This window comes from Boleophthalmus pectinirostris, unplaced genomic scaffold (assembly GCF_026225935.1).
Source record: "Boleophthalmus pectinirostris isolate CB_2022bp ecotype Guang Dong unplaced genomic scaffold, ASM2622593v1 HiC_scaffold_22, whole genome shotgun sequence".
Taxonomy (NCBI): domain Eukaryota; kingdom Metazoa; phylum Chordata; class Actinopteri; order Gobiiformes; family Gobiidae; genus Boleophthalmus; species Boleophthalmus pectinirostris.
In genome coordinates, this window is record NW_026571190.1 from 26,323,823 (window position 1) to 26,351,010 (window position 27,188).

Consider the following 27,188-nt stretch of genomic DNA (forward strand, 5'->3'; position numbering starts at 1 on the left):
ATCCTATTGTTCCCAGTTGTATTTATAGTTGGTCATCTGTATCTGACACTATAATGGGAGGATTAGTGGACCTGCTGCACTACTTGGCTATTATTCTATATGATAAATTGGTAGATATTCAATTTAAAAAGCCTTTATGAAGTCCAGAAAAGGGCTTGCTTGATTGTATGTATGTTTGTATTGTGTGTAGAGTAAAGGTGCAGCATAGTATGGGGAGGTATTTGGAGAATCCTGACGAAGTGGCAGGGTTGCATGTTGAAGTGCTCTTGTCATTAGTATCTGTCTGTCTTTGTAAATGAGTGAGTGTTGTGCAAAGAGCTACTACACTCTCTGATAGTGAGTCTCAAGTGAGTCAAAGCTGATTTGTACATCTGTTACATCTTGTACAGGGAGTGACACAGAAGTTCCTTGGCAGAGGTACAAGTTCTGCTTTCTAATATGTTCTGTTTCTTCATTAAACAGATAATGTAATGATTCTTTTTCTTGTACAGAAGGATTAACCACACATTAAAGAGGTTTGATAGTGTGGTGTTGTGTGATAGTGTTCAACCATCAGATGTCATCCAATCATCACATTTTCATCCTTCATGTATCACCATGTATGAAACATTTGCCTGATATTGTTGTGTTGTGCTTTTACATATTTTAACATATTTCTTGTTGTAATCGTACACAGATAAACAATATATCAGGGTAACTCTTTATCAATTAATACTAAATATCAGAATGTTCCAAGGATGTTTTGTAATTGTGATAGCTGTATTATATCATTAAAACATAGATGGAAAATAAAATATGATAAAGGAACTATCTCTCTCTCTCTCTTACTTCAGCTATTTAAATGGTAAACTTGTAAACATATTTCTTCATTACATTTGTAACATTTCTAGACTGCTGGCTGATACAGATGTTTATTTATGGCTTCTCTAGAGTTAGTTGTATGGAGTGGCTCAAAGCCATATAGGTGTCTTTAAGGTCAGGAAACTGTGGCCAGTGATCACGATCCAAATGTGCATGAAAATTCAGCATCAACATGGGCCTCAATATAAACTGTACCACACACTGTCCAGCCCGCACAGGTCTCTCTGTGTCCGCATATGCCTCCACTGAGTAAACTAAGCAGCTGTTTACATCCACTGAATCAGACTTATATTTATATTTTCATTTGAACTTTTAAGGATAAAAAATAAGGCAAAGATATGCATACAGATCAAATGTGCAAAAACTAAATACAATAGTAAGTATTAAGTGTGTGTATAAATATGCGACACAACAATATATAAATCAATGACTATAGCTTACTATATAATTTTGAGACATAGATAAATAGTAGGCCATTATGTTCCAGCAGTGTCATGACTCCTCTTAGTGGTGAAGAAAGGTATTACAGATTCAATACAAAATAAATCGGGTAAATGTACATCAAACAGAGTAAATGGTTTACTAAATTGTTATGCTTTAATAGACTTGAGCTGCAGCAACATTAACACACTACCACATAACAGACAGATATAAATATGTGGAGAAAAAGTGTATGCTTTGGTTGTATGCTCTTTTCTCTAAATGTCTACCATAATGACTAAAGTACTGAGCCAAAGTAGAGCTGCACACACGTGCAATGGCATTTTCTAAAAATTACAACAAAATATGCAACACCATACAGCCATGGGGCTATCACAACAGAGAGGAGCCACTGTCTCTCTGGTCGTTTTCTTGGAAATCAATAAACAATAAAAAGTGCTCATGTACATTGAACAGATCTGAAACACAAAATCACCACACAACGGAGAAGCAATTAAAGTTACAGCACTCAGTAATGAAATTTGTTAATTCTACAATCAGCAGTTGGGATTGAATAATGATAGAGCGGCAGCAGCAAAGTGGACTAGTCTTGAAACAGTACTAGACTCTATTTACAGTACATAATAAATAAAGATCCTCCCCAAACACATTCAGTCAAATCAAGTTGCTCAACAGCTTCTTAGAATCAGGGAAACCACAGACCACATTTCCAAGTCAAACAGTGAGCACTGGTCACAAATATGTGATGTACACACACTTCAGTAATCACAGCAGCTCCTAGGGGCCAGACCAGACGATACTGTTGCAACATATCGCTGCCGTGAAGGAGCAGGAGCAAAAACACCAGATCTGTTGATGCCAGACTCACATAAAATCTGTGGTACTAGCTGGATATGAACACAACACTACCCTGTCTGGATCATCCCTTCATATTTTGGTTGAAGAAGTGTGCAAGGAACTACTAATAACAAAAATATCAATATTACTACCCAAAACATGAAAAACAGGAAAAAGCAATCATTTGTAGAGTAAACACTGACTAGATTTTCCATTTACACAATCAGTAACAGCTTTAGCAGCATTGTTTGATGTTAGCTCCTCTAAATTTTATAATACTGTAATCTTAATTTAACCATTGTGCAGTCAATTAAGTGGTTTTATCAGAATTTAAACAGGTGGACTGGACACACAGTCCACTTTGACTATCTCAATCCAAGATATTATGATATAAAATCCAGTAACCTGTCTTTTTGCCCCCACATCACACAGTGGAGTTTAGGCCTCATCATCAGTGGCACTGGGGGTCCGCTCCTTAAAGAATAAAAACATGTTTGTGTTAATGTGGTGAAAACTGTCTGTCTTTTGTTATCTCATCAAAAATGTACCGTACTTGGAGTGTTTTCTTTCATTCACATATGTTTAACACACAAACCGTACATATTTAGGCTGAGTTCTTCTCTCAAAAGGAAAACCCTCTGTTCCAACTTTTGTAATAATGTGGTAATACAGAAAGTGCTCCACTGTGTTTTTAAACTCCATATATCTCACAAGAATGATTTCAGCTATGGAATTGCCAGTCTCTACTGAAATAAAAGGAGCTGTTACTTCGCAAGGTAAACAGAGCATTTCGGGCTTTGCATATGTGGATACACTAATAAACCAGAGTTACTTAAACATGTGGAAATGACACAAAACACAAGTCCAGGTCTGTTTTTGATGAGGTAACAACATTATAGCATGGCTTAAAGTTTATGTGAGTCAATTTTGCGCAATATAGGACATTTAAATGCTTCTGTGGTTTGTATGTACCTCTTCTGGCTCTTCATCAGAGTCATCATCACTGACCACAGGTTTGGCTCGCGTTCTCCCTGGTCGCCGACTGCGTCCCTTTCCTTTATCTCCTACTTTGTCTTTCCTTCCTAGGCGGATCTTCACCTTGACTGAACGAGCTAGGTTTTAATAACATAGCAATTAAACACTCAAGAAAACAAAATGAAACATATTTTGATGATTGGCATCTTACATTCAGATTCTGATCCTTCTTCCTGCTCTTCTTCATCCTCCTCACTATCCTCTCCCTCGCTGTCCTCCTCCTTTTCAATCTTTTGTCTCAAGCTTGTGAACACTGACTGAAGTACAATCGAGTCTTCATATATCTGCTCTCGCAGTGGGATAAAACATGCAAAAATGAAATAAAACCAGTTATTAAAATTGGTCCTTATGATTATAGCATCAAGTGAGCCAGCTTTTAGCGAGTTTGACATTTTAAAAATGCGTATGCTAGTGTCAATCTGAATCTAGTAAAACACAGATGGAATATACATATCCTCTCACTAAAAGCCTTTTACAAATCAAAATGACTAGCACTTCATGTTTATTAAAATTACTGTTTAGGTGGTTCTCACAAGTGAGCCTTCCAGATTGAAGGTTTGAGCATTTTGAAACAGCAGCATGACATCTCTTTCCAGGTCGCCCAGAGTGCGGTAGCGATGGCTCTTGATCCTCTCCTACAAATTATAAAATGTTTTGATGAAGGGTTTCATTAATGAGCAAATAGTTTTCAAAGCATATTATATAAAATGAACCTTGATCTTTCTGAAGTCCACAGGTTTACGGATAAGTTCATAGTACTCTGGCAACTCTTTCCGAGAAGGAAGCTGGATGAACACTTCACTCAGCTGACGCCCACTGGCACTGGGGGACATCATCAGAACCATAACAATTTAAAAGCCTTTGCCAAATATTATTCTTGAAAACTGAGAAAACAAAATACTTGTGGTCAAAGAGGATTATTGTTTCTACCTATCTTTGTACTTGATGACAGCATCCACAATCTTCTTCATCTTCTTGGTGAGAGCTGGTGGATTGGGAGAGAGCTTCTCAACAGGTGGTCTCCCCCTCTTCCTCTGCCTTTTACATTCATCATCCTTGTCCCCTCGCCCTCGGCTCCCAGAGGAGGAGGGTCCTGACAGGTCTGGGTCATGATCCCTCTTCCTTTTGCGGGTTGTTTTTTTATGTTTTACCTCCTCCTCCACCTCGTCTAAGGTGCCTTCCTCTATCGCCTGTGATCAAAACATTTCCCTTTAACAATGAGAAAAAGGAGCATTTTTAACCTTGAGCCATTGTTTTTTAACTAATGACCTTGAGCCACTGTTTTTCTGTGAGTGAGTCACTGTAGTCGACTTCTTTTCTCTGTCTTGACCCCCTTCCAAACATCTTCTCCTCCTCTTCCTCGTAGGTAAGGCGCTCCACCTCAGCATCGTCTTTCATGATCCAGGTGGGGAGCTCATCTTCTTCCATTAGCCGCGGTTTACGGCGAGGGTTACGGGCTTCTTCTCTGCGCCGGTCAAGGTCCATGCGCTGGTATGAGAAGAGACAGATAAGTATCTCAAATGAGGGAACTGACACAAACACCTATAGCAATACATTTTAAGTATATGTATGGTTGTAGTAATCAACATTTATAGTGCGTTCTTTTGATCTTACCATAAACAGGTCAAATTCCTCCTCGCTCCTAGCAATCATCTGATTGACTGTCTCATCATCTGGCACTTCATCCTCCTCCTGAATACAATAAACACACATTGGCAGCAGAGTATAAGAAAGCACCGTTTAAAATGGTGTGTATCGTGGGTGCACGCACACACATTCATGCGGAGACACTGTTCCTGACCCCAGACCTCGTCTTGCTCCTCATGCTCCAGAATGGCCTGCAGGAAAGCCCTGCGCTCATGGCTGGAGGACTTCTGATCGAACATGCCAGCTTGGATCACCTTTTGGTCCACGTTCAGTTTGTATTTGGCAGCAGCTAAAATCTTTTCCTCCACACTGTTCACAGTGCAGAGGCGCAGCACACGCACCTCGTTTTGTTGACCAATTCTGTGGGCCCTGTCCTGGGCCTGCAGATCCTGTTCAGTACAAATGTTTAGAAACAGTTTTTGTCACAATTAATATGAGTACAGTAAAATGTTAATTTAAAGGTTAATCTGAACCTGGTGTGGGTTCCAGTCAGAGTCAAATATAATGACAGTGTCGGCCGACTGCAGGTTGAGGCCCAGGCCTCCAGCTCTGGTGCTCAGGAGGAAGATAAAGTACTCAGACTCTGGGTCATTAAAAGTCTTCAGTAACATCCCTCTGTCTTCAGCCTTTGTGGTTCCTGCAAATAACGCATACAAATGAAGAATTCACATTCATACCAGAATATAAAATCAAATCACCTCACCATCGAGGCGCAGATACTTGAAAGTGCGATAAGCAAAGTAGTCCTCCATGATAGTCATCAGAGAGGTCATCTGACAGAAGAGCAGCACCTTGTGGTTTGTGGCTCTGAGTTTTGGTAGGATTCGATCCAAAACCTCAAACTTTCCTGAAGCTCGATACAGGTCAGGTCTAGTGATTCAACAGAAAGTGTGTTAAAGTTTTGTTTATTTGTTAAAATTAAATTAAATGAAAACAAGGCTTTTACAGGCTCTTTAGAAACTTACCCCTGTACTATCCCACCTGAGAATCCTAAATGTTCGGAAAAGGACTCCTACAAAACAATGACTAATTAGTACACTATTTGCTTGGAGACCAACATGGTCCACATCGTGTGCAAAATGTACAAGTCTAATAAAACTTACATGGGAAATATTTCAGTTACAAAAGGTTTAATCAGTAGTTTTCTGCCTTACCTCTATCTGCTGGAACATATATGGGTGGTTACAAATCTTCCGGAGCTGCATTATAGTATTCATCAAGGTCTTCGTACCACCTTTGCCCTGTACAGTACAATGAATGCACAAGATAAATAAGATGAATAAGATAACTAATAAATGCATTAATATTTTCCATACTTTCTTGTCTTTTTCAGATCCATCTGTCAGCAGGACACCCTTAGCCTGCATGTGCCTGTACAGTACCCTCTGGAGAGATGACATGTCACACTTGATGACATATTCCACCTGAAACAGATCAACATTTGAATAAATTCTGAATCAAAACAAACACACTGTGTGAAGGTAATTTGAATGAAAGACATGCCTTCTCTGGAAGCTGTGCCTCCACCTCTTTTTTTAATCTGCGCAACAAGAACGGGCGAAGAACTTTGTGGAGACGACGGATAATCAGTATAGTCTCTTCTTCGTTTAGGTCCACCTTGTGGCAAAGACAAATAATGCAGCTTAAAGGTTCTGTACTAGTATTACTTGGGAGCTGTGTTTTGTTTCATTTACAAATGTTTGAGTAAACGTGAATTACTGTGTGTCTACATCTCCCAAACTCAATATGCTCTTTTCCACCTTGTGACGTCATGAAGCAGCAAGGTAACAACTAACTTTTACCCTTACTTCAATAGAGGTGTGCAATTCCAGGACTGAAATTATCCAAATGACTCTAGTGAAGGTGTATGGAGTTTAAAAACACAGTGGATCACTTCCTGTATTACAAGGTGTTTTCTGTTTGAGAAATGAGCTCTTAAATATGCAGGATTTGTGTGTAACATGTGTGAATGATGCAAAACAAACCTCTGGGTATGTTTGTGATGAGGAAACAACATAATAACATAGATCATAAAACAGCGTAATATAGGCCCTTTAAGACAAAACCAAAAGAAAAATCACAAACATGTACTGATGAATATTCACTAACCTTCTCTCCAGTCATGGCGAAGGGGGCATTGAACCACTGCTCAAAAGTGCTGCAGCTCTTGAAGATGGTGGGGAGGAGGAAGTTGAGCAAGGCCCAGAGCTCTGGTAGTTTGTTTTGCAGCGGCGTGCCCGTGAGCAGCACCCTACGAGGGGCCAGGTAGTGGGTGTTTAGGACCTGGGTCAGTTTACAGTGGTGGTTCTTCATACGGTGTCCCTCATCCACAACCATGTACTTCCATCGGATCTAAATAAGAACAAAGACGAAAAGGGAATCTAACAAACTCACAAAAAAACTACTAAAAGATGCTGTTAGCCAAAAACATTGTATCTCTAAAGCATTTACAAGCCAGTTAAATAACTTTGACTGTACATTTAAAGGTGCATGTAACTTCTTGGCTGAGGGTCTGGCACCTGCTTGTTTCTATGGATCTCTAACTACACTGAACTGGAATATTGCACAGTATGACATTAAACAGGTGATATTACTGGTCAAAAATTTCTAGAAAAACAGGCATTCTGACTGTGAGCGGGGCTGCCTCTCCACAGATCTGACCTGTATCTGTATCTGTTCGTTTGTTTGGTCTCCATAAACATAGAAAGGTTTAATGCCATGCCAACATTCCAGATAAAGCAATAACATCTCCATGGAGAAAAGCATTTGACTGACCCTTCATCAGAAAAGTTACACAATGCACATTTAAGACTATTATGAACTTTAAATAGTAAAAACAAAAAAACTATCAACTGAGAAGCCAATGTGCCAGCGGTGAAGACGGTATAATGAATACACAGGATACATAGTTTCTGGCATACAGCATTTTGGAAGCTCTCTTGTCCACATTGTCCTCATGACTTTGACCCAAACACAAGCGTCCAGGAACCATGGGGGTGGTCCTTCCTACACTACAATACGCACCTTGCAGTTCAGTCAGGGAGCATACATGACTACATGGGGCCAAAGAAGACAGAGAGGGCATCAATTTAAGGCAGCACCTAGAAGAAAACACTGAGACGCAGCACACAAGGCGGTCAGACTAGCCAAAATGAAGATGTCATAGATGGGGACCAAAAAAAGCAACAAATAAAGAAACAAGCAATGGATCAGACTTGCACCTTTGAAGAGAAAATGGAAATCTTACTTTTGCCAGTACTTGCTTGTCTTTGATGATGTACTCATAAGTTGTGAGCAGAACGTTAAACTTTCCACTCCGAAGTTGAGGAACAAAGGCTCTTCTGGCGGCAGGTGACCCCTAAAATTGGCAATATGTTAGAAACCACACTGAAAATTACATTTAGCTTTTGAGTGCATCGTTTAAATACCTTATAAGACACTTTGACGACAGTTGGTGCCCACTTGTCAAACTCATACACCCAGTTAGAAAGTGTTCTGTTAAAAGAGCCAGCTTTGAAATTCATTTGTATTAATCAATTGATTAACTTTGCAGTGACATCACTCTGGGGGTGTTCTACATGTATTTCTATGGTGGAATGTTAATATTTAGACACAATGCACACAGTACCAAACACTAACAAAATTTTTTTAAAGGGACAGTCCAGAATTTTGGACATCGAACCTAATTTCCTAGTTAGCCAGAGTGTTGGAGACGCGTGAAGACACTTTTTCAAATATTCCATCCAGTCCTTGTATTTGCAGAGGTCGCTGGTGCTAGGCTAGTGCATGTCAATGGCCATAGTTAGCCTGCCACTAAAAACAGTCTTACCCACTCCACAAAACACCTGAAGCAAATCTATAATTACAGCAGACTGTCAATGTAAATGTCTGAGTTGATAGAATAATGTTTGAAATAAAACTAATCGTGCATCGCATGAATCGTCACATGCTGAGGGACTATTTTCTCAGCAGCAGGAAATTTTACTTTGCCAGTAAGATAGGTGCTAGGTGATATCAGTGCGCCGCTGCCAAGCTTTCTATCAGGATGTACAACTGCTGCTGCTCAGACATAAATCCCTCAAATGCAAGGTTGTTTTTTTTACTTCTAAAATGATTCTGTCAACATAGACATTTACATCGGCAGACTAGTGTAATAATAGATTTGATTCACGTGTTTTGTGGAGTGGGTAAGTGTTTTTAATGGCAGGCTAACTATGGCCATTGACATGCACTAGCCTAGCACCAGCGATCTCTGCAAATACAAGGACTGGATGGAATATTTTAAAAAGTGTCTCCACACATTTTCAACACTCTGGCTACCTAGGAAATGAGGCCCTATGTCCAAAATTCCAAACTGTCCCTTTAAGATTTGAAAACTCAAGAACAATACAAAATGGATTGAAACAGCACATTTTCAGGAGTCTGTGATCAATACGAGCATTCGTGGTCCTGTTTAGGTGTTGTTGATTTTCAACCCTACAAAATAAGAGTGACTTGTAACTGAAAAACTGTTGGCTAACTTCAGACAGAGCAGAGCCTTCAGGGAATGTTGATGACATCCACCGCAAAGTATCAATACCAGACTGAAATATATAATGAAATGTTTTAAACTTACGAGAGGGGTACAATAATGAGGTAGGGTCCATTGAGCCGCTTGTGCTCCATGAGGTAAGTGATGAGTGCAATGGTCTGGATAGTTTTACCCAAACCCATCTCATCGGCCAAGATCCCATTCAGATTGTTGTTGTAGAGAGACACCAGCCACTCCAAGCCTTTAATCTGAAAGGGAAAAAGAACGGTATCAATCTTTGTGTAAATCTTGCATTAAGTTTCCATTTACTAAAGTTCGTACCTGATATTGTTTGAGTTGCCCATTAACCAAAAGAGAGGACTGTTTTTCCACCTTCTCAGTGACAGCGTGAGCCACTGAGTAGTAGGACTGAAGACCGCGTGCAAAAGCTGCCCCACTGTATTCATCGTCCACATCCTGCTTGGCATTCCTGTAGAAAAAAACAAAAACAAAAAACAAGCACATTATAAATGATCTAGATCTAGTTAAAGTTACATTTATTTAACTTTTTAATTTATTTATTAAGCAAACTTGATTCTTGTGAGCTTTAAGTCATGTTATAATGTTACCGCATCAAAAACACACCTGGATTTTTGTTTTGTTTTTTCTTTCACATATGTTTGAGCATTAAGTTTAGCAGCTACCTTTTAAGTTTAGTTCAGTAGAGATTGGCAATTCGAGGGCTGAAATTATCCAAATGATTCTAGTGAAGGTGTATGGAGTTTAAAAACAGAGTGGAGCACTACCTGTATTACCGATGCCATCACAAGGTGGAACTGAGTTTTCTTTGAGAGAAGAACTCAAATATGCAGGGTTTGTGTGTTAACCATGTGTAAATGAAACAGAAACTCCAGGTTGATGAAGACACAACATTATAACATGGATTAGAAAATAGCATTATATGGAACCGTTAAGATAATGAACAGTACTCATGTTGTTTTTAATCATACTCACTCAATAATGTGCCGGACATCCACCTCAGATACATCTTCACTATCTGGATCTGTGATCTTCTTTTTCTCTTCCACTGGTGCTGTCGAGGGCTGTGGCTCTTCCTCTTCTTCCTGCAACAGTTCAATAATGAACTTCTACTGAAAAAGCTGTGTATTCCAAACAATATAAGCAATAGAAGTACCTCCTCTTCTTCTTCTTCCTCACTATCTTCGCTGTCTGAGCGTGGGGCCACCTCATAACTACAGGTGAGAAATGAAACAAAATGAAAAATACATATATGTTGTTTATTTTAACCTAATTATCAAAGCATAACTATAAGGGATTTGCACCACAACAGGTAGATGTAAAGAACTGTAAACTATAATTATTATAAACAAAACATGTACTAACCCTGGGTTCATCTCCAGCCATGTGTCTAGCTGTCCAGCTTTCGGTGCGTCTACCCCAGTCAGAATATTTCCACTGTCCACGTGTATGACTTTGACTGGAAGATCGCTCATCTGACTTGTCTCATCCAGAGGCTACAGAAAGAAGACCCAGGTCAGGTTTACAGTTTAACCATCAAACTAAGAAAATAATTTAAAAATGTAGAATAGAGAGTTCAGTTTACCTCGCCATCTGGTCCAACCGTAGGAGGAGGAGCTTGACCAGCCTCAGCATTTTCCATTTGCTGAATATCACAAAAATGTATTATATACATTTTTCAATAGATCCTTTAAAATCCAATGTCATCAGAATGTTCAAAATCCTGGACAATTGAAGCTGACGTAATATATTTTCAATGGTTACCTGATCTAAATTTTAATGGTCTTACAACATTATAACAAAAAATAAACAATAATTTTGAATTTCTAAGGTACAAATATTTGTTAATTTGCTTCTCTGTAAAAAAGGATGGAAAAAAACTGTTATACATACAGTACTTTTACATACCATACATTTCTAAACTCAAAATTGTATTTCAGCTTCACAAAACGTATCATTTATGATGAAATGTAGAAAAATCTGTAGATGAAGTGACAAACTGTAGTGGGCTCAACATTTCTGTAAGCATTTGTCCAGTTTTTCTTTGTCAAAAATGGTTAGTGTCTATCATATCATATATCATAATCTCTTCTTAAATTATCAAACAGCATAAAAATACAATGGGCTCAACTGGGCTCCGATATCGCTCACATGTATCTGAGTGGTTATCTTTTGCCAAATTTCGTAAGATTTTCTTATTGAAATCCCGTCATTGTTCGATTTCTCTTTTGCCTCCTGCTGCCCTCATTCCGGAATTTATGTTTTTATTTACACATTTTTAAAATAAAATTTTAAATGAAATATGCATAAATAAATAAATCACTTTTCTCGCAAAAATAATCTGAAAACTCACAAGGAAATGTAATAAACTCAGTAAATTCCTCTGTATCTTTGCAGTTTACCTTCTTCTTTTTCTTCCTCCTCTTCTTCTTTTCCTTGAGGGCCTGAGCAGCCTTGTGTGCTCGGACCAGCTCTGTGAGGTTGGCCACATACTCGTCAGTCTGCTGTAGGAGGTAGGCCAGGCGCTTGTCTTTCTTCTGGTCAATCAGTTTACGATAGCCCTCCTCATCCTCCGCCTAAAAACACATGTATTTAAATAAATAGGATATATATATAAATATGTATGAAAGGTATTCAAGCTTTGTCCTTACCATCAGTCTCCTCATTCTCTCCTTCTCAATGCGCTCATTCTCTTTCTTCTGCTCACGTTCAGTGTTAGCATGATAAGTGGCCACAGCTTTGGTTAGCTTCTGTATTTTGCCTGTGATTGAACGATGATACTCTTTGAAGTCTTTGGCATGTTGTAGGATGCTGTTGAGGTACTCCTACAACAGAAAAAAGTATATGTGAACATTAAAATATTATATTAAAATTACGATTCACGAAATGTATAAGACTTATCTTATTTTGTTCTACCTGATGTTTCTGCCTCCGTTTGCGCTCCTGCTCAATCTTTTGCTGTTTCTCCAGCTTCTCAGTGATACGGGCTTCTCGCAGAGACTGGCGCTTGCTCCGCTTATAGGCTTTAGCATCAAGAGCAGTTTCCAGAGCTGTGTCGCGGCGCATGCACACCACTACTTCTTGACGCAGCTGTGTGTTAAGATAATAAAATGTTTTAAATATCCCAAAATATTAAAATATTTACAATTATTATTATATTCCTCTGTACCTGTCTCTGGAAGTTAAGCAGACGAAGGGCTTTGAGTTCAATAGTAGCTTTGGTACGAAGATCACCAGCTAGAGATCCAGGCAGATTCTCTAGTTCAGTAATTCGATGTGTGATACGAGCCTGTAATCTAAAATATTAAAAAACATGTATGTGATTTCATGATTGATAAAATAATAAAGAAATGATATAATAAAATGTCAGGAAGTCATTGTAATACTTAAGGCACCTGTACTCTCTCTCCTGCAGGATCTCAACTGGGTCCAGGCCACAAGGTTTCTGAATGGGTGTAATGCGGTTCTGCTTGGCGTGGTAAGGCATCATTGGGATAGGCTGAGCTGGTTGGCCAGGGGACTGGGTCTGTGGGGGCATCACAGGGGAGGCTGCGGGGGGGACAGAGGGGGGAGCAGGAGAGGGGCGGCCAGTAGGTTGTGGTGGAATCAACTTCTGAGGTGCATTGGAGGGCGCTGCTGCATTTGCCATGGGGCCTGTGAATCATTGTAAACAAAAGTCTCATTAACATGACCATTGATCAATGCAATGTACATTTGTCCATTCTTTATCATCTCTGTAAAAACATACAAACCTTCAGGCCAGGACTTTGGAGGTCCATTCATGTTTTGTCCTTGCATCCCAGATGGAGCTCCTGAAGGACCCGGGGGAGGCATGTTGGGGCCTATCATTCCTATTGCACCATAAGTCAGACATTAATATTATAATTCGTCAGATACTCAACACCTGTCTCTTACTTATTGCTCACCATGTGTCCGTGTGAAGCCTGGGCCCATAGGTCCAGGTCCAGGGGGACCTCCTGTGGGCCCCCCTCCTGCACCAGGGGGAAGGCTGGGCATTGGCCGTTTGCCCTGTACGGCCATCTGTAGGTGTTCAGAAAGAGGCTGGCCCCGAGCCAACATCTTATATGCCATGATCTGTGCTCGCAGCTGGTGAAGCTGATTCTGGTTGAAAGGTGTAGGACCCCCAGGCCCACCTGGACCCCCAGGACCGGTGGGACCACTAGGCTCCAAACCTGATCCCAAGGACCCAATACTTGGGCCAGGACTGGGGCCTGGTCCGGAGCTACCTGGAGGCCCAGTGCGATTATTGGGGCCCATAGAATGTTGTTCTCCACTGCCACTATCTAGGGGAGTGGAGGCTGTGCTAGGCCCTCCAGAGGAAGAAGAGGATGATGATGATGCCATCAGTGGGCCAGAGGGGGGCCCATTGGATGGAATGGGACTGGAGTGGTCTGAACCACCTAGAGGGGAATGATATCCTGAAAGACAGAGCTAATTACAACAAAGATTCACTTTGATTCTAGAGTTACGAAAATCAATAGATTGATCTTCTACAGCGATTTAAAGTTGCACTATGTAATTTTCCCATTGCTTTGTCTCTGATCTTTCTGTCATCTGTGATCGCGCATTGCGACACAAAAAATGTATGTTATGTTGCATATGTTAATTGTAAAGAACCTATAAATATTGATAATAGACCAGGTAAGACACACCCTCAAACCTACACATGACTAATGTGCTGTTCTGACTTACACAAAGGGAGAATTACAATGGCTAAACAGACGAAGCATGACTACCTTGTGAGTGTTGATCCAAGGGACTGGGTGGTGGACCCATGCCACTATGTCCACCCTGCCTCAAAGAGAGTCCCTTCATCTGACTGTAACGACTGTCTTCATTTGTGTTCTTGTCGTGCATACCTTCCACCGGCTGTAAAAAATAAAAAATAAAAATTTATAATAAAATAAATAAATAAATCACATTAAAAAACAGAGGAAAAAAATATATAACTCTATCATAGCTAATTATATAGATAATGATTAAAGAACTCGTGTACTCTTATTGCCAATAATCTGATGTAATGCAATTTTGTCAGCGAATAATTAGTAATTGGCAATGACCAAGGTCCATGCAATGGTGGGTCAAAATCTCACTTTATGTAGTGAGTGAATGTTGTCTTGACTGTATCCAGATGGTCCTGGTTGGGAATGACCAGAGGAGGAGCCAGGTGATGGCCCAGGACTGGGGCCCAGCATTGCCCCAGGAGAGGGCCCCGGGCCTGGGGAGGGCCCAGGGCGGGAGCTGCCTCCCATGGGAGGTTCTGGTGTGGACATCGCCCTGGACCACCTGCTCCTGTCTCAACAGGAACCTGAAGACAGGGAGAAGACAAATTATAAAAAGAAAGTAATTTTAAAATATGGAAAATACCAATGCAACATTCTGCATTTCTACAGCAACATCATCCACAAACACCAAGTCAAATTTTATGTTTTAAATTAGTGGCAATGAAGTGATGAAAAGATGCTCTCTTTGCAGAATATTATATGGGTGAGTCTATATCAAGTCACCATTCTGATGCGCTGCACCAATCCCGACACGAGCGTCTGCAGCCGCCCGCAGGTTCTGCGGAGCTGGTTAGGCGTAATAAAATAAGCACCGGCGCTGCACGACTCATATGCTTCTCCCAAGAACCAAAAGCGGGTCTACCTTGTTAAATATAAAAGGGGGAATGGCGGACTGTGCTTGTGCGACTGACCTACCCGCGCATCCCTGGGACAAGGAGTCCTGCGTAAATTCAGCACGGACGAGTTTACATTTGGGCCCACCAAACGAAGACAGAGCAGTAGTTGCAATTAGACTACTCACCCGCTTTGAAATCTGCCTTCAAGCTTTGATTTGTTCCAACGACGTGGCTCGAGCGCCCCCCTGCACCGCTTTATGACCGAATGTCTAGTCACGGCGGTCCTCAAATGCGCATGCGTGCGCACTGACAGCGAGCACTGTATTCACAAAGGGAGCGGGGAGAGCACAAAATGTTTTCATTTCAACTATTCTGTTCCCATAAGTCAATATTGAGATGGCCTAACGTAGGGAGACAATTACTAAAAGTTGCTACTTTGCTTAATAAGGTATTGCTAAGTATAGCTCTAGGAGAGAGAGAAAGAAAACAAAAAACAACTAACTTCTAAGACATAAAACAGAGTACGAATTATTCCAGTGTGTAACTTTAATCAGCAAACTCAGCACAATTGAATGCAAATTATTTAGAGTGTTGCATTCACATAACAGCAACATTGTCAGTAGATCCAACAGTCATACATATGAAATAAATTATAACAAATGATAATGATGATCTTATCTATGAAATACTCATAACACACAATGAGAAAGATTTATACATACACTCTTAAACACACTTATGATAGATAAATAAATATACAAAACTAATGTACAATAGATAATATTTACAACTATGTAGCTTCTCAGTAAACTTGCATGATCAATAAGAACAACTCTTTAAACTTAAAATAAAAAATTTTAACATAAAATATTTTTTAGTTTTTGGGCAGTGACTTTCTATGGTTCTTCACATGACAACAAGTGACAATGCTACACACAACATGATACTGTTCAAGAGCAGAATCCAGTCCAGAAGATCCCCTTTCCTTTAAATAAAAGTAGTTTTATAGTGTCATCAAGAAATAAGCAGTGTCCTCAGTGCTTTACAGGAAGACAAACTCATCACTGTTTCTTCTATTGTAAGAGTTTTCAACAGTTCGTGGGGGTAAAATGTGGGCAGTGGGAATACTATGGTTACTGCTGTGTCCCTCCAGTCCATAGTCCTGGCCCCGTCCTTCCACAAACGTGAAGATGGGATACTTCTCCTTAGATGATGAAAGAGCCTACCAGTGCAAGATAAGAAGAAACATTTTTAATAATCTAAACATTATTGCCAATGTGTCAAGGTTTTAAATGTTCAATGAGGTGAATGAAGAACAACAACTCACCACACTAACCGCAGAACAGAGCGATTCAAAGTCTTTTTTGGTTTTGGCATAGAAACCAATGGTGCAGCTAGGGTCCATACGATTAAATGGCATCTTTTTAGGTGAACTACAGTGGAATGACTGCAGAGGAGAGAGAAGACAGACCAAAGGTGTCAATGAGTATTTCAGTATTTTGTGCAAATATATTTAAAAACTTTGAACTGGCACAATATAAATAAACAAACCTCTGGTGAAAAGTTAACTTCAGTGACGTCTACCACAGGTTGACAATAATGAGGATCCAGATAGAGTAAATGTTCATCTGACAGAAACCAGGAGTCAGTGAGAAATAATCCCTTATTAATTACTGACTGTATATCATGTACGAAATGATGAAAATATATAGTGGGGATATAATAACATAATAATAAGACGATTGAAGTGACTAGTTAAAGGGCCTATATTACCCTGCATATTTAGTTCTTCTCACAAACAGAAGACACTCTGTTCCACCTTGTGATGTCATGTGGTAATACAGAAGTGCTCCACTGTGTTTCCAAAGTCCATTCACCTTCCCTGGAATAATTTGCATAATTTCAGACCTGGAACTGCCAATCTCTACTGAACTACAAGTAAAAAGTAGCAGTTAAATTGAAACCACTTCATGACATCACAAGTTGGAACAGAGCCTTTTGAACTTTGAAAATGTAGACACTAATAATAAAGAGTTACTCAAACAACGCGAGGTATGTTTTTGATGAGGTAACAACATTATAACATGGCTTAAAGTTCACAAGAGTCAACTTAACCTTGTATAAGGCAATCTAATCTATTTAGTGCAATACATTTAATTATACAGTGATTCTTTTTTCCTATGAATAATGACCAAAAACTTTCTTTCTAACCTTGAAAACCAATGAAGAAGAAATGTAATGATGCCAATACAGCACTCAAGTTGACAATAACATAAACTGAAGCTGGAATTACAAATAATGGTAAAATGAACACACCTTTACACATTCAATATAGGAAGGGTTTAGAGCCTCGCCCCCCAAACGAACTGGTACGAGTATGATAACCGACTTCCATGAGTAGTTGAGCTGATCGCTAGGAGGTCGACTTTGTGGCAAATCACATAGGTGGACTACATCACCCTTGTACACTAAAAATGAAAGCATTAATTATAATTTAATGAATTAAGTCACACTTTATGAACACAGACTTTATCTCACTTTTGAATTTTCTGAAGATCACTTTGTTCATTCTTACCGAAGTATGTGAGCCACTATAGAGGGGCCATACCAGTCACCCGCTTTTTTGCCTGAACTTTTGCCAATTTCCACCAATTCATGAATTCCAAAGGGTGCGTGCGGCTGGTCCTCAAACCATGTGAGTAGTTTGTGATGGATGGGCTCCACCTGCTTATCTCTTGTAAACTCGGGTCTTTCCTTCTGGCTCATTCTGGGCATATTGTCACTTGCAGAAGTTTTCTCAGGAGTGTTATGCATTCGAGGGGTGCCAAATGAGGGAATGGGGATACCAACAGCTCGAACTGGAGATCGGGGTCGAAAAACCTCAAAATCCACATCGGTTAGCTGATGAGCGTCTGGCCAAGTCCAATCTAAATGATTCAAGTTCAGTTAAATAATATATTTTATGCCTGTTATTAATAATGTAACTAGGCATTAGCATTTACAACAAACCTCTTGGCATCAAATGGATCAAAAGCCCCTGAGCCAGCATCATTTGGCCACTACGCAGCATGCAGCCCCAGCCACAGTCTGTGGTCAAAGAGGTGCCTTCTATTTGGGGAAACTCCTTCCTGTAGGTCATCCAAATACGAGATACAAAGGCCAGACGGAATCGCTCCACCTCGTCTGCAAAGAGTCAACACAACAGCATAGATCATATTAAACACATTATAGTTGAAACTAAAAAAGCAGCACTACATAAGCAGTTTTATACAGTGTTTTATCATTGGTTTGCGTGTAAAACATTACCTTCACTGTTGAGTAGAAATGACTGTCCCAGGATGTGGACTGGTGAGATTTTGTTGAAAGATGTTTTAGTCTTTATTGTCCAGCCTTTAAAATAAATAAGGAGAAAAAAGAAACTTAAAATGTTTCTGAAATATTTTGTTAAGGTAAAATTTTGCAAAGCCATACCACCAATTAACCAAAAAAAATTGTCAAGTGAAAACTGACCATATTTTACATTGTTCCAGGCTGAAATAAATTTTGCTTTCAGTTTGTCCACTTCATCTGGCTCTTCTCCTGCGTCTCTGGTGGGATCAGGAGTCTGAGGTGGCCTGGGGCCATAGCTGCTTTGTTGCCTGCGCATTTCTACAAGGTCTTCTTGCCTCACACCCCCGACATACTGCGCAGCACTGGGGGACACCGAGTTCATGGCTCAGATCTGCAGATCAGACTTCTTCATTCTAAATATAAACTGCAGCGAGGTGATAAAACAAGGATACTCAGTGAATTAATTTGATTAAGGTTAAATAACTCTAAAGAATTACATGTTTTGCATTGCTATCTGCAGCACTTTGGAAACTGTCTTGTTTATAAAATGTGCTATACAAATAAAGTTTGACTGGACTAGAAATTAAAAAAAAAATTGTTACACTTTAGTTTAGGGACCACATATTAATAGCTAGCAAATAGTAAAATGCATAATGGGTGCTTAATTACATCTTTGTTTATGTTTATAATGTACTTTCAATGCATTTTTGTCTAATGCCGTATTTTGCAAGTACTAAGCCATTAACTATTTTCTTTCCAGTGAGAATTATAGATGTTTCTGTACATACACTGAAATCTTAATAAGTACCAACTAATAGCAAGTAACAGCTAATTAGCATGCCAATTACCACTTAGTTAACATATCAGAGTGTCAGCAAAAAAATTAGCAATTATTAGCAAAGTATGAATGAAAAAACTTTAATAATGAAACCACAGGCATCCACTAATTACAGAAATTCAACGTACAAGTTAACAAGTATGCATTGCTGTAAGCTTTAACAGTATTTATTATTGGACACTTTAACATGTAAAAAAATTATGATGAAACAAATACATGTTCCTGTGTTTATTACTCAATTCACGTAGTGTAAGGAAATAACTATGACTGATGACTCATGTTGTAACAATAATTATCCATTCAGTCAACCCTTTTCAGCGATTGCACAACGTCTGAGTAAAGGAAACTACAACAATTATTTCTACTCTTACGTACCTGAAACACATGAGCAGCAGTTTCAACAAGGAACAAAAATACAACGCCTTGCAATGCTGGGAACTTTTCTCTGTAGAAAAAAAAAAGACATCATGTGATGAGCATTTGTTCTCTGTCTGGCGTCCTAATCTTTAGAAGACAACTATTATAATGCAACGATTGAACACACAACAGTTTAAAGATGTTGAACATAATCTGTCAACAATCCTCTTGAGTTGTTGGTAGTTTTGTTCGATTCTTGATATCTTTAATTTACTACCACCAATCACTTAAAACCGTATTTGTATAGCACTTTTCATACATACACGATGTAGCACAGTGCTTCACACAAAAACAAAACAGCAAGAGAAAACAGAAAACCGCACTTATATATCAAAGTAAAGAAAAAACATAAAAACATAATATTAATAATAATTCAAAGCTCTTAAAGGAACTGTTAAAAGATTATAAAAATAAAACAAATAAATAAAACAAATAATAATAAATAGTAAAAACCCAGTAAGATGAATAAATTTAAAATGTAATAAGTAAATATTAAAAGATAATACTAAAAATGTAGAATAACAGCAGTTTATGAACAAGATAAAATAAAAAGATATGGTTTGAGTTTACTTTTTATCTGCTTACGTTTCCACCTGCACCTTGATCCTTTATCAAAATAACACTTACAGCGCACAAAGCAAGTAAAATAAATATCAAACGACGATATTTTATTTGGATTCCTTAAGAAATTTATAGCATTATGGTAAATTAATTGTCTGCTAATGCCAACTTGCTAACCTAGCCCTTTACTACTGATAGTACTAGCCCGGACATGCTCACCCGGGAGGGGAAACAAAAAAAAAAAAAGGGAAACCAGAGCACTTACCAGAAACACAGGACGCTTCAGGTTAAAATCCGACAAATAAACGGAGTTAAATAATGTTAAAATGAGAGGAGAACCCATCTGAACAGAGATAGCCCTATAGCTGGGCTCAGTTCTCCGGTTTCCTTCGTCCAGTCGCGAGAATCCCGTCACTTCCTGTTGTCCTTTTCTGCTGCTCTCTGATTGGTTCAAAGGGACCTGACTGCTTGGTGACTCCAGTACACTGCACTTAGACTTAAACAAACTTGATTGATCCACAAGGGAAACAAAGATAAGTGTTAAATAAGCCATAATTATGTAAATCTAAATAAAATAGAAAAAAATTGTCAGAGGACAACAGTGCAACAGTGATATGATGATTGACATGACATAGGTTATCCGCTACATAAAGGTGAGTTACTGTACAGTGGTAGGGAGTATTATCTGTTACATAAGGGTGAGTTACTGTACAGTTGTAGGGAGTATTATCTGTTACATAAAGGTGAGTTGTTTTATAGTTGTAGGGAGTATTATCTGTTACATAAAGGTGAGTTGTTGTACAGCTGTAGGGAGTATTATCTGTTACATAAGGGTGAGTTACTGTACAGTTGTAGGGAGTATTATCTGTTACATAAAGGTGAGTTGTTTTATAGTTGTAGGGAGTATTATCTGTTACATAAAGGTGAGTTGTTGTACAGCTGTAGGGAGTATTATCTGTTACATAAGGCTGAGTTGTTGGACATTTCTAGGGAGCATTATCTGTTGGATAACAGTGAGTTGTACAGTTGTAGGGAGTATTATCTGTTAGATAACGGTGAGTTGTTGTACAGTTGTAGGGAGTATTATCTGTTATATAAAGCTGAGTTGTTGTACAGTTGTAGGGAGTATTATCTGTTACATAAGGCTGAGTTGTTGGACATTTCTAGGGAGCATTATCTGTTGGATAACAGTGAGTTGTACAGTTGTAGGGAGTATTATCTGTTAGATAACGGTGAGTTGTTGTACAGTTGTAGGGAGTATTATCTGTTATATAAAGCTGAGTTGTTGTACAGTTGTAGGGAGTATTATTTGTTACATAAATGTGAGTTGTTGTACAGTTGTAAGGAGCATCAGGCGAGCTAATCTGTGCTGTAAAAACAGGGTGACCAGACATCCCTATTTCCCTGAGACAGTCCTGGTTTTGAGCTCTGTCTCCCCTGTAGATTTATCCAAAACTAGTGATTTGTAGCAGTTTTATACAAGAAATGTCCCAGGTGTTCCTATTTTTAACCAATTTGAACCCTGCCAACAATAAAGAGAAGCATACATTGTCATTTGTTCAGGTAAAATATAGAAAAGCTACTTAAAAATGACCAAAACACAAAGAAAATGTGATTATACTGACTCACATGTTAGTCGTGAATGGACCGAGTGCATATCATTTTTATTTTTTTTATTATGCACTTGATACACAATTTTACTATTACCAACCACCACAAACTAGAGGTATCTTAGTTTTTTATTTTGAAAATCTGGTCACCCTGTTAAAGAAGTCCCTTACACATATAATTACAGTCACAAGTTAGCTAATATTAGTCAGCAGTTTTTCAGTTAGGTTAGTCACTCACCTTTCTGTTGAAAATCAAACACTCAAACAGGTCAGGACAACGCTCATACTGATCACAAGCTCCTGAAAATGTGTTCTTTAAATCCATTTTTTCTTCAGACCATCGCACAACTTTTTGACAGATGTTTGCATTGTGTCTCCATGTTAACACTGAACATATCACCATAGAGATACATGTAGAACACCCCAGTGTGATGCCACTCAAAATCGCTGGGTTTTAGATGACATCACAATAGTCTATAGGCCAGTCATATTTAATACAGATGGGGGTCAGCTAAAATGAATATTATTAAAATTCAGCTTTTTGTTGTAATGCAAGAGGTTAATTTGTCTAGTCACTAATAGAAATCATCAAGTTCAACATTTGTGAATTGACTTTTTGAATATTTCAAGGCGAAGTACAGTGTTATTAACAAATATAAGAAAAACAAACAATTAAATGATATCCAATTAAGAGCACAGAGGGAGGAGTGTGAGAAGGGACTAGATATATTTAGTGTTATTGTAATTTTTATCATTGTTTGCATATTGTGGATTTTTTATTTTTGTGTATTCTGTGTTTTGTATGGCTCAGGGACTGGAGATGGAAATTAGCTCTGATAGTCTGGTGCAAAGTATCTCTTCAATGTTTCTTTGATTAAAGGTCCTTGTAAAATAGACTAAATAAACTAAACAAAATAATAACTATGCACTGGCACTGCAATAAAAATGTGGTCTGGACAAATATATATTCCTTAATTTTATTACATATACTGCAGTCAAGGTGTCTGTTTTAAATCACATCTATCACAAACAAAAATGTCCCATGATATAAATAAATACACTTTCAGTGAACAGAGAAACATGGAATGTTTTTTCATATGTTGACATTCGTGTTTCTTTCTATACACTTTATATTTGTAAATAATCATATTACAATTAAGTCTTTCCCAAATAAAGTGCAATTGAACTGACAAGCACAATATTTTCACATCTAGCACTAGTACAGAGCACAGAGGCCTGGAAAAGCCTTGAAGTGAACATGGTGGTTAAGATTTACTGTTTGCTTTATCAGATTAAAGATGACCCAGTTTACAAAAAAATATAAAAGTAATGATGTAAATAATTAATGTTAACAGTCACATCAACATTGTAAAAAGCATATGTGTTCAATTGCCAACTTTAACTTCCACATAGTCGTCAGAATCTAAATATTATACTTTGTACTCTGGACCTTATGGCTAGTTCAGTGATTGTGGTGTGTGGTTTGATCAGTTTACAGAAGAGAATTCTACAATGGACACTGGGGGGCAGCACAGTACCAGTCAATGCAGGCTTCTCTTTTTCTTTAAACCAATGAATACAGTATTTGAATGGACTCAATATCCTCTTAGCTATAGACACATTACTTACTAAAATAACAACCCTTCCTGTTGCCTTAGCAACAAATTTTGAGGAATTAAATCTGTAATTAAGTAATATTCTGTGTATTTAGACATTCCAGTGAGGCCTGATTACTAGAGGAATATCTACGGGCAAAGAAGGCAACAACTTTTAGGTTATTTAAACATTCTATTAACAAAGCAGATAAAGCAGATTTTGAGAACCTTTTTGCCAAGTTCAAAACAACTGTACATTACTGTAAGTATAAAATTATGAGTTATAAAATCAAATCTTATGTAGTTTGTATTGGTACACAAATTATACTGAAATACTATATACTACTAGTCTTTCCATTGTTGTTCATTTAATACAGCCGTCTGTAAGGTCATTGTCTCTCAAGGATATTAAATCTACCAAAAGCCCTTGTAAATATGCTACATTCAAAAATGCTTTCTCTCATTCCAATACACGATATTTCCATTGTGTATGTGCTTATGTCATTTCTGCTTTAAATGCCACCAAAAGCAATCTAATTGTCATTAATATTTCCAAAAGGAATCTTAAAATATATAATTATAACAGGAAATGTTATTCTAACACATTTCTGTACCCAGTCACATCCTCACACAGGGAAAGGATTAAATGCATCAAAATCATTGCTGACACTGCTGCCTACTGTGGCACTGTGGTTAAGTGGATATTAGTATGAGCGTGAGGCTGGAGTCGTTTAGGCAAAGGGAGGCAGAGGCTTTAGTGGCCTCCTGCACAGAGCAGATAAGCTCTGAGCTCAGCTCCTCCAGACGCCGGACGCAGCCTTCAGCGACCAAGAGAAAAGGCCTGAGGTAACGCACATACAGACTGTGGTGCACTGTCCACTAACTGAGAACTGGATAAATTATTCATTTAATGCTGCATCACTTTAGTTTTTATTCAGTCATTACCAGAGGAAAAGAGCTGGCTAAAAGAAATGAGACACTGGATTTGGTTTTCACAGTATTCAGCATGTTTTGATCAGTAAAGCACTTTTGACCATTTGAATTAATCAGTAAATGTACAGTATCATAAGTCATGCATTCACAGACACACACATAAACATCAGATAAAGTGTCCATTGTTACATTGGAGGAGTCCTCACATTTAATCATTTGTGATAAAAATGGTACAGTTAGTGCACCTAAGAGCACATTAGGCCCCCTGGTTTTAAGATCCTCCAGTGATTCAATAAATAGCATATTTATATAGTATTTTCAAATTCAAACTGGAATGTACAGCGTAATAAGTGCTTTAACGTCAGTTCAAAAAAGGCATTTGTTGAAACAAGGTTGCATTTACAGACCTATGTTTTCAGATTTTAGGAGGGCTGCTTCCTGTAGCAGCTTTTTCCAGAGGTGAACTGGCAGGACTTTGGGTCACTACTGTTGTCCCAACAGTGACTCGACCCCCTGAAGAAGAGTCACCTCTGCCCCCTGTGCCCACCTGCTTCTCTTCTGCTCCTTTACTCTGCTGCTCTTTGCTCTTTGTCCCTTCCTGGGACCCCAGTTTGATGGGTGCAAGGACATTTTTGGCTACAGTGGTCAGCTGGCTTACAAAGCTTGTCTTGTCACCAGGGGAGACAGGTCGTGATTTACAAAGGGAGGGTCCACAGAGGGAGGGGGTGACAGCTGTCGGTGACGGTGAGGGCGAAGGTGAGTGCTCTTCCACCACCTCAAGGCGACACTTGTCCTCCCAGTCGAGAGTGCCTCTGTAGCAGTTGACAGACCCCAACCCCTGACGAACCTTTCCTAGTGACAGGGGCTGTCCATGTGGAGGGACCACTGGAGCCAGTACTCTCGGCTGGAGCTTGGGGCTTTTGGAACCAATATCATTACTTTCCTTTCGCAAACTCTCCCCCATTCCGGATGATTTCAATGTTTTGTTCATTCCGAGCATGTTTTTATCCACAGAAGGAGACCCCTTGTTGATGGCAGCACAGCTTAAGCCAGAGTGGCTTTTGTTGTTTACTTCTTGCTTTAGGTGCTCCTTTGGGTCATTATTATAGGACACTTTTCTTTGTTCCAGTTTTGAAATGAAATCTGTCTGATTCTGGTGAGCTTTAACAGATCCTTTCTGGCCATCTAGAATCTCCGTAGGTTTGGTTGGGGTGCCAGCAGCTTTAGTAGCATCTACATGTCCTCTTGTGTTCTGTTCAATTAAAAACAGGTCATGCTGAGATCTTCTTTGACCTGCAGGTCCAAGTCTGCTTGGTCTTTCTAAAACTGGCTCAGATTCTCTCTCTGTCCCCCTTTCCCGTCCTCTCTCGCTCTCAGCTAAGAGCGTCTCCCTGCTAAGAGGGGACTCCTGCCTGCCTAGTCTCCTCACAGGCTTAAGCACTCCAGTTTCAGGCAGTGATGATGAAGATGAAGATGAGGGCATAGCAGGGGGATTTGGAGGTAAATTTTCTCCATCTGTCTCAAGTAAACTCTGCAGGCCGAGCTCAGAAAGAAAGGCGTCCTTACGGTACTCAGAGTGCTGCACTTCCAGACTGTGCTTCCTCAGTGGACCTCCCAGACCCCCTGTTGAACTGGACTGGGTCAAAGGTGAGCCCAGTTTCTCTGCCGACTGCACCCGCTTAAGAAGAGGCGATCGTGGGGGCTCAGCACTCTTGGGCCGGGGTCGGACCACTGGTGGAGAGGAGTGGAGTTTGACAGGAAAAGACTGAGTAGTGTTGGAGCTGCCTACAGTGTGACCGGGCAGAGGAGGAGGAGATGATTGCGTGGGAGATGGGGTGTGAGCCAGAGGAGACAGGGGAATATTACCAGCAGATTTGCACCGGGCAGATCGATACTGGCGGTGCAGCTTAGGGGACAGGCCATGCAGAGAGCTTGGCCTCATGTGCTGAGAGGGAGCGGGGGAGTTTGGCGTGCTTGATGATGAAGAACTGCTTTGAGATGACGCACCTAAAATAAAAAACAAAAACAAAAAACTATTAAATTTTTATTACTTATAAACTGTATAAAGAAGTGGACTAAAGGATTGTGACGACACCCATAGCGTTGGCTCCAGTCAAATGAAGCTCATCGAAGCTGATGTTATATGGGTGAATTTGGAACCAAGTTCCATATTAGGAAAAGGAATTTGTTTACGAAAAAATAGGGAAATAAAAACAGTCGATGGAGCCAAAAGCACTCCCATGCTCACTTCCTGTTTGGAACGTGGCGACTAGTATAGTTTTCTATACTTTTTCCACATGATTCTTACCCAGATAGGAGGGCTCAGGGGTGGAACGGTATCCCTGAGTGGGTGACCGCGCCGACAGGCTGTGTGTCGGAGAGCCAGGAAGACTTTCACTTGAGGACAAGGAGCGGTTTAGAGACGACAGGCTACGGCTTGTGTGAAGGAGGTTGGACTGTTTTGTGATCTTGCGAAACAGAGAACTGCGCTTTTTACTGGAAAAAACAATGGCAAAGAGTATTACTAGTTATTTTTATTTAAAAATATATAAAAAATATCTTATCATCAAAATGATTACTAACAATGAATGCAGCCATGCCATATGATTGACAATAACAAGTGAAGATTTACTGTACCTGTCTTGACTGTCTTTTCCAATGGTCTTTTTATTTCGTCTGGCCATTTTACACTTATAACTGGCTTTACGGGCAGGACCCACTTTAATAGAGGTGTTTTCAAATGGAGTAGTTGTCACTGTCACCTTATTACCACTCTGTAAAGAATAGAGATTTAATATTCATCAGGAGCAGAACTGGTGGTAAATACAGAAAATGTAAAAAAAAAAAACAACAAGTTTATAAGAACCAGTTCTGTTAGCATTCCTGACAGAGG

General features: G+C 39.3%; 3 protein-coding genes and 1 long non-coding RNA gene across 8 annotated transcripts in view; all 4 read right to left on the bottom strand.

The window, feature by feature from the left end:
• Positions 1-1,260: 1,260 nt before the first annotated feature.
• LOC110172565 (transcription activator BRG1) lies at positions 1,261-14,664 on the bottom strand. 5 transcript variants are annotated; one of them, XM_055157807.1, is made up of 33 exons: positions 14,485-14,664; positions 14,128-14,260; positions 13,297-13,809; positions 13,123-13,221; positions 12,766-13,024; positions 12,540-12,666; positions 12,287-12,460; positions 12,022-12,195; positions 11,773-11,946; positions 10,956-11,015; positions 10,736-10,866; positions 10,527-10,584; positions 10,346-10,455; positions 9,674-9,821; positions 9,437-9,600; positions 8,250-8,316; positions 8,069-8,179; positions 6,931-7,173; positions 6,325-6,438; positions 6,138-6,245; positions 5,976-6,062; positions 5,787-5,833; positions 5,525-5,691; positions 5,295-5,458; positions 4,983-5,210; positions 4,789-4,866; positions 4,444-4,662; positions 4,105-4,364; positions 3,888-3,996; positions 3,708-3,809; positions 3,326-3,458; positions 3,112-3,251; positions 1,261-2,613 (listed from the first exon to the last, which is right to left on the bottom strand). In XM_055157807.1, exons 1-33 carry the CDS (start codon positions 14,662-14,664, stop codon positions 2,578-2,580), a joined length of 4,917 nt encoding a protein of 1,638 aa, XP_055013782.1. In that variant the 3' UTR covers positions 1,261-2,577. The 5 variants fall into 5 exon arrangements, with proteins under 5 accessions (XP_055013782.1, XP_055013781.1, XP_055013783.1 ...); XM_055157806.1 differs by having other exon boundaries at positions 4,950-5,210; XM_055157808.1 differs by lacking the exons at positions 8,250-8,316; positions 9,437-9,600; positions 9,674-9,821; ... (11 more) ...; positions 14,128-14,260; positions 14,485-14,664 and adding an exon at positions 7,846-7,935 and having other exon boundaries at positions 4,950-5,210; positions 8,069-8,094.
• Positions 14,665-16,396: 1,732 nt separating this feature from the next.
• Positions 16,397-17,243, bottom strand: LOC129410438 (uncharacterized). The gene is made up of 3 exons (XR_008632865.1): positions 17,223-17,243; positions 16,563-16,639; positions 16,397-16,458 (listed from the first exon to the last, which is right to left on the bottom strand). It is a non-coding gene; the product is annotated as an uncharacterized LOC129410438 (long non-coding RNA).
• A 310-nt stretch (positions 17,244-17,553) lies between these two features.
• Positions 17,554-20,571, bottom strand: atg4da (autophagy related 4D, cysteine peptidase a). The gene is made up of 6 exons (XM_055158652.1): positions 20,423-20,571; positions 19,555-19,624; positions 18,522-18,765; positions 18,318-18,401; positions 18,021-18,194; positions 17,554-17,938 (listed from the first exon to the last, which is right to left on the bottom strand). The coding sequence occupies exons 3-6, from the start codon at positions 18,721-18,723 to the stop codon at positions 17,583-17,585; spliced, it is 816 nt and encodes a 271-aa protein (XP_055014627.1). The 5' UTR covers positions 18,724-18,765; positions 19,555-19,624; positions 20,423-20,571; the 3' UTR covers positions 17,554-17,582.
• A 2,239-nt stretch (positions 20,572-22,810) lies between these two features.
• Positions 22,811-27,188, bottom strand: part of mast1a (microtubule associated serine/threonine kinase 1a) — a 58,736-nt gene continuing 54,358 nt past the window's right edge. The window contains exons 25-27 of the mRNA XM_055158569.1: positions 26,933-27,069; positions 26,604-26,791; positions 22,811-26,302 (exon numbers count right to left, since the gene is read on the bottom strand). Of these exons, the coding sequence (XP_055014544.1) occupies positions 24,711-26,302; positions 26,604-26,791; positions 26,933-27,069 (1,917 nt within the window). The 3' untranslated portion in view covers positions 22,811-24,710. The remainder of the gene's footprint in view (positions 26,303-26,603; positions 26,792-26,932; positions 27,070-27,188) is intronic.

Excerpts from the sequence above, each read along its gene's own strand:
- LOC110172565 (XM_055157806.1), bottom strand. The coding sequence starts at position 14,664 with ATGTCCACACCAGAACCTCCCATGGGAGGCAGCTCCCGCCCTGGGCCC. Across the intron at positions 12,461-12,539 it reads TGCTTAACTTCCAGAGACAG|CTGCGTCAAGAAGTAGTGGT; the intron begins GTACAGAGGAAT and ends CTTAACACACAG. Across the intron at positions 11,016-11,772 it reads GGAGGAAGAAAAAGAAGAAG|CAAATGGAAAATGCTGAGGC; the intron begins GTAAACTGCAAA and ends TGTGATATTCAG.
- atg4da (XM_055158652.1), bottom strand. The coding sequence starts at position 18,723 with ATGAACTCGGTGTCCCCCAGTGCTGCGCAGTATGTCGGGGGTGTGAGG. Across the intron at positions 18,195-18,317 it reads ATTTCTACTCAACAGTGAAG|ACGAGGTGGAGCGATTCCGT; the intron begins GTAATGTTTTAC and ends GACTCTTTGCAG. Across the intron at positions 17,939-18,020 it reads GATCCATTTGATGCCAAGAG|ATTGGACTTGGCCAGACGCT; the intron begins GTTTGTTGTAAA and ends TGAATCATTTAG.